This window comes from Palaemon carinicauda, chromosome 4 (assembly GCF_036898095.1).
Source record: "Palaemon carinicauda isolate YSFRI2023 chromosome 4, ASM3689809v2, whole genome shotgun sequence".
Lineage (NCBI taxonomy): Eukaryota > Metazoa > Arthropoda > Malacostraca > Decapoda > Palaemonidae > Palaemon > Palaemon carinicauda.
In genome coordinates this window covers 176,552,869-176,557,868 of record NC_090728.1, presented here as the reverse complement: position 1 = coordinate 176,557,868, position 5,000 = coordinate 176,552,869, and the positions used below count along the sequence as shown (strand labels likewise).

Genomic DNA, 5,000 nt, shown 5'->3' with positions numbered 1-5,000 from the left:
AAAAGTTGTGAAATAAGATTAACATGCATCTCACTGCTTTGGAGAGATTAGCCCTTATAGAAACGATCAGTAAATCATTACCAACTATTATAATTCTCTCTCTCTCTCTCTCTCTCTCTCTCTCTCTCTCTCTCTCTCTCTCTCTCTCTCTCTCTCTCTCTCTCCTTCACTCACTTGAGGTCATCCATGTTCTTACAAAGGAACCAAAATATCCTGTCTTTGGTTTTTGTGCCGAAGACCATCAGATTATTAGGATCAGCTTTTTTGGGAAGTTCCGGTCGGTCGGGCACGTAGCAGGCGAAAGGTCCAGCCGCGATCATTTCTGGAGCGTCCTGCAAAAGTAAGAAGTTTTTAAATTTTTTTTTGGTTTATATTTCAAATAATTTTAACCTAAATATCTATTCCATTGATACAGATGCCATGAAAAGTATGTAACTTACATTAGGGCTTCACGAATGGCTATAAACATTTATAATAGTATGTAACTTACTTTAGGACTTCAAGAATGAAAACGAAAAAGTATACAATAAAACTTCATTTTTTTTTTAAAAGGATAAGTACTGTGTACAGCACCGACAATTATTTCTTTTACATGGGAACTACGGTAAAGGCAAAACAAAGGTTGTGGTGGCCTAAAGGAAGCGTCCCTACCTAGGTCCTCGCTAGATTGAGGTTTGAGTCCCGCTCAAACTCTAAGGTTTTTTAGTGTCTGCAAATTTACCCTCCTTGTGAGCTAAGGGGAGCCTATAAGTCTACCTGCTGAGTCATCAGCAACCCCTGCCTGGCTCTCCCTGGTCCTAGCTTGGGTGGCGAGGGGCTTGGGTGCTGATCATATGCATATATGGTCAGTCTCTAGGGCATTGTCCTGCTAGCGAGGATATTGTCACTGTCCCTTGCCACTGTCATTCATGACCGGAATTTAAACCTTTGAAACACTCATCAATGCAAGATTAAAAGAATAGAAGAATAATAAGAATGAGGTAGCGAAAGATGTTATGAAAACACCCACACGTCGATGGCGGGAAGGCTAACAGAATACGAGTAAACTGAAGAGGGAAAAACCCCCATCAGGAGAGCCAAAGACATCGTCTTAGTGAACATACACTTGAAATACAGTTCTAAAGTGAAGCTGCAACCCACCCACCCACCAAGGTCTATACTTGCCACCCACCTTCAGCACCACGGCGCCCATGAAATCGGCCTCGTCGTGGTCCTTGTACCACTCGAGAGTTGAGTCTTCGTGCAACACCGTCCATAATTCTCTCCAGTTGGAGCCTATGATGCGCTCTGTAAAGTGTAAAGATTTCAATAATAAATCTAATAATATTAATAATTTTGATAATAATAATAATAATAATAATAATAATAATAATCTTAACCTTAATACTTTAAATAACATTAATAATAATTTGAATACTAATAATAGTTTTAATAACATTAATATTAATTTTGATGATATTAATAATCTTTATACCAATAATAATGTTGATAACCTTAATGATTTTAAAGACAATAATAATATTTTAAATAATGTTAATAATTGCAATATTAATAATGACTTTAATACTAATATTAATTCTAATAATAATGATTCTAACAATATCAAAAATTTTAATAGTAATGATAATTTTAATAATACTAATAATTTTGATAATAATTTTAATAATAGCAATAACTAATAACAATAAACAGCGATTACTATATTTCTATTAGGTTTTACGATGACCTCAAATGGGACATTCTTAGATTAAGGTCATCAATCAGCAAGCATTAGTTGATATCCAAATGAAAACATTCAAGTAATATCTCTTGAACATTATTGCTTGCGCTGATTCCCGTTAGATTTTTGAGGTTGGTTTTGATGTCAAGAGCATTTGTGGTCAAGCTCTTTAGTTCCTTTGGTCGCTGCAATCTCACCATCTTTGTGAGCTAGGGAAGGGGTGTTCGGGGGAGCCTATAGTTCTATCTGCTGAATCATCAGCAGCCATTGCCTGGATCTCCTTGGTCCTAGCATTGGTGGAGAGGGGGCTTGGGCGCTTATCATATGCATATATGGCCAGTCTCTATGACATTGTCCTGCTTGCTAAGGCAATGTCACTGTCCTTGCATCTGCCATTCATGACTGGCCTTTAAACCTTTAAAAAAATGAAGTAGGAGAGAAAACGGCTTGAACGCACATCTTTTAAAATAAAAAATAAAGGTCCCTCTGGTTTTATAGTGAATTTTCGTTGTTCCTTTGTATATTTCAATAAAAGCATTAGTTTCTACAAAAGGAAATATGCTTGATTGTGTAGACTATCTGAAAAAAATAATGAAGCCCGGCACCGTAATGTTCATAAAAAGATATTGGAATAAAACAAAGTTTTAAATGTTCCCAAACATTTACACAGTTTTTCGGTTCTGGAAAGTTTGATTATATTGTTTTATCTTGATTCATTATCAAGATACAAGCATTATCTACTCAAATTAGGAATAACGAAATTTCGAATTAAAATCAATTAGTGCTTTGAAAGAATCAATCAATAAGGCGTATAAGATCCCCACGAGATCAACTGAACTTTTATTTTTTTTTCACCTACCACACCGCTAACTAAAACTGTTTTAGCACGAATCAGTTAATGATTCGGTTATCACTAATCATCTCCAGTTATTATGACAACCATAAGTTAACCGTAAGATAAGAGCTGCAGTCACTGCCACATTCCTTCTAAAGCAAATGAATCAGTGACCAACTCCTGCGTAAAACTTGACACAGTTTGCCATTTTCCTTCATCTTGTTTCGAACTTTGCACTTTTAAAGGCTTAAAGGCCGTTCATGAATGGCAGAGGCAAGGGACAGTGACATTGCCCTATCAGGCAGGACAATGCCTTAGGGACTGACCATATATTATATGATCAGCGCACAAGCCCCCTCTCCTCCCAAGCTAGGACCAGGGAGGGCCAGGCAATGGCTGCTGATGACTCAACCGATAGACCTATAGGCTTCCCCAAACCCCGCAACCTTAGCTCACAAGAATGGTAAGGTTACAGACACTAATGGCACTAACGAGACTGAGCGGGACTCGAACCCCTGTCTGGCAAACACCAGGCAGAGACGTAACCAATCAGGACACAACATTAGGCCATCTTCCCCTTCTTTCACGTGTCTTCACAATTGCAATGTTTTTCGCCAGCTAACATGATTTTGTCCTCTTTATAAGTTATTGTATTTTACCTTTCGTTTTTATCATCTTTTACCACTTCTTTGTTATATCGCTAAATTATTCATGAGCTCCATGTTCTCCAACTTTACTTATACCGCAACACATTTTTTCTTTTTCTTCTCTTGCTTCCCCTCGCAATTGACGATATAAATTGCACTTCATGTGTTTAGATGTTATTCTTTTATTTATTAGTCAAAATATATTTTTTTCTAGATAATTATTACTGTATTAATTTCTAATTTCATACATACATACATACATACATATACCAAGGCACTTCCCCCCAATTTTGGGGGGTCTAATTTCATGGTAATATATAAATAGACATTCCATCCGAATAATGATTAATTTCCTGCACTTTTTGCTTCTTTGTTTGGCAATAATAAAAAATGGGTCTCATAAACCAGTGATGCCTTCCACATTTAGTCTTCTAAGACATTATACTTCTCAAGAATTTCCGCAGAGCTTAACAGACTTCTCTTCATCACCCAGTACCAATCATCTCTCATTAATTCAACATTCGACAGTTGCATCTATTGCAATATCCACTTGATCAGCTCTTCCATCTATTCATCATCCATGTTGATGGTTATATCCCCTTCTTCCTAAGAATTCAATCTATTCTGTAAACCTTACGTTTGTTAGTAGCACTCATTTCCTCTTAGAAAAGAATAGGATTTTTTTTTTCATCAGACTCTAACTTCTCTTTACTATTACCAATCAGGTAATAAATCTGCCATTAATGCAACACTTTGTTCATTATCTAGTCCATACTTCAGAGATGCTGCAAATCCTTGAATAAAACGTGATTTCTACAAAAGATTCACTGCATAATCATTTGATTAAAAATCACTTATGATAAAAAAAAAAATTTCTATTTTCTGCCCAACATCCATTTATCGTTATGGATGATAGTCATATCTTTTAATATTCTGAACGTGGAAGGTTCGTAGAATCACAGATTGCAGAAAATGAAAAAAAAAAAAAATATAGAGTAATATTTTCTTTACTATATATCGTACTATCTGTACCTTTTTATAAGTAAGAAAATCGACGCACTTGACGGATAGTGAAGTAATAATTTATAAAACAGTAAATTTCCAGTTAAGTCTTATCTTACCTTGAATTCTTCTTTCAAACCATATGTTAATCTAACATTAAAATAATAAAAAAAATTTCTTCCATAATTCATATTCTTCAAGAAGAATAACTTACATTCAGGTTCTGAGTCATTTTAGACTGTGCGTCGTGACTCACATACATACATACACGCACGTACACACTCACTGCATGATATCAAACGGTATATCTTTGCATGATGTTACATAATTCACCCTTCCGTTATCAGACAGGCGCATCAGTTTACGGCAACGTGATGACTCCTGTTTTTATTGGAATTTGCGAGAGTTCCAGCTACACTCTCCAGGTTTTGTCTTATTTTGGTGTTTCAGGTAGGTCTACCTATAATGTTTCTTAGAACTGGAGAGTTGCATTGAAACATTTCAGATTTAATTTATATTCTTTTATCTATTGGATTTAATTTGAAGTTCTTTTACCTATTGGAATTAATTCTATATTCTTTAATCTATTGTATTTAATTTGATATTTTATTTTATCTATTCGATTTAATTTGATGTTCTTTTATCTATTGAATCTAATTTGATGTTCTTTTATCTATTGGATTGATTTTATATTATGTAATCGATTGTATTTAATTTTATATTTTTGAATCTATTATATTCAATTTGATGTTCTTTTATCTACTGGATTTAATTTGATGTTCTTTTAGCTATTGGA

The 5,000-nt window shown here is 34.8% G+C and overlaps 1 protein-coding gene across 1 annotated transcript in view; it reads right to left on the bottom strand.

Annotated features, from left to right (window-relative positions):
* LOC137640224 (uncharacterized) overlaps nucleotides 1-5,000 on the bottom strand; it is a 38,735-nt gene that overhangs the window by 16,486 nt on the left and 17,249 nt on the right. The window contains exons 4-5 of the mRNA XM_068372786.1: nucleotides 1,172-1,287; nucleotides 175-332 (exon numbers count right to left, since the gene is read on the bottom strand). Of these exons, the coding sequence (XP_068228887.1) occupies nucleotides 175-332; nucleotides 1,172-1,287 (274 nt within the window). The remainder of the gene's footprint in view (nucleotides 1-174; nucleotides 333-1,171; nucleotides 1,288-5,000) is intronic.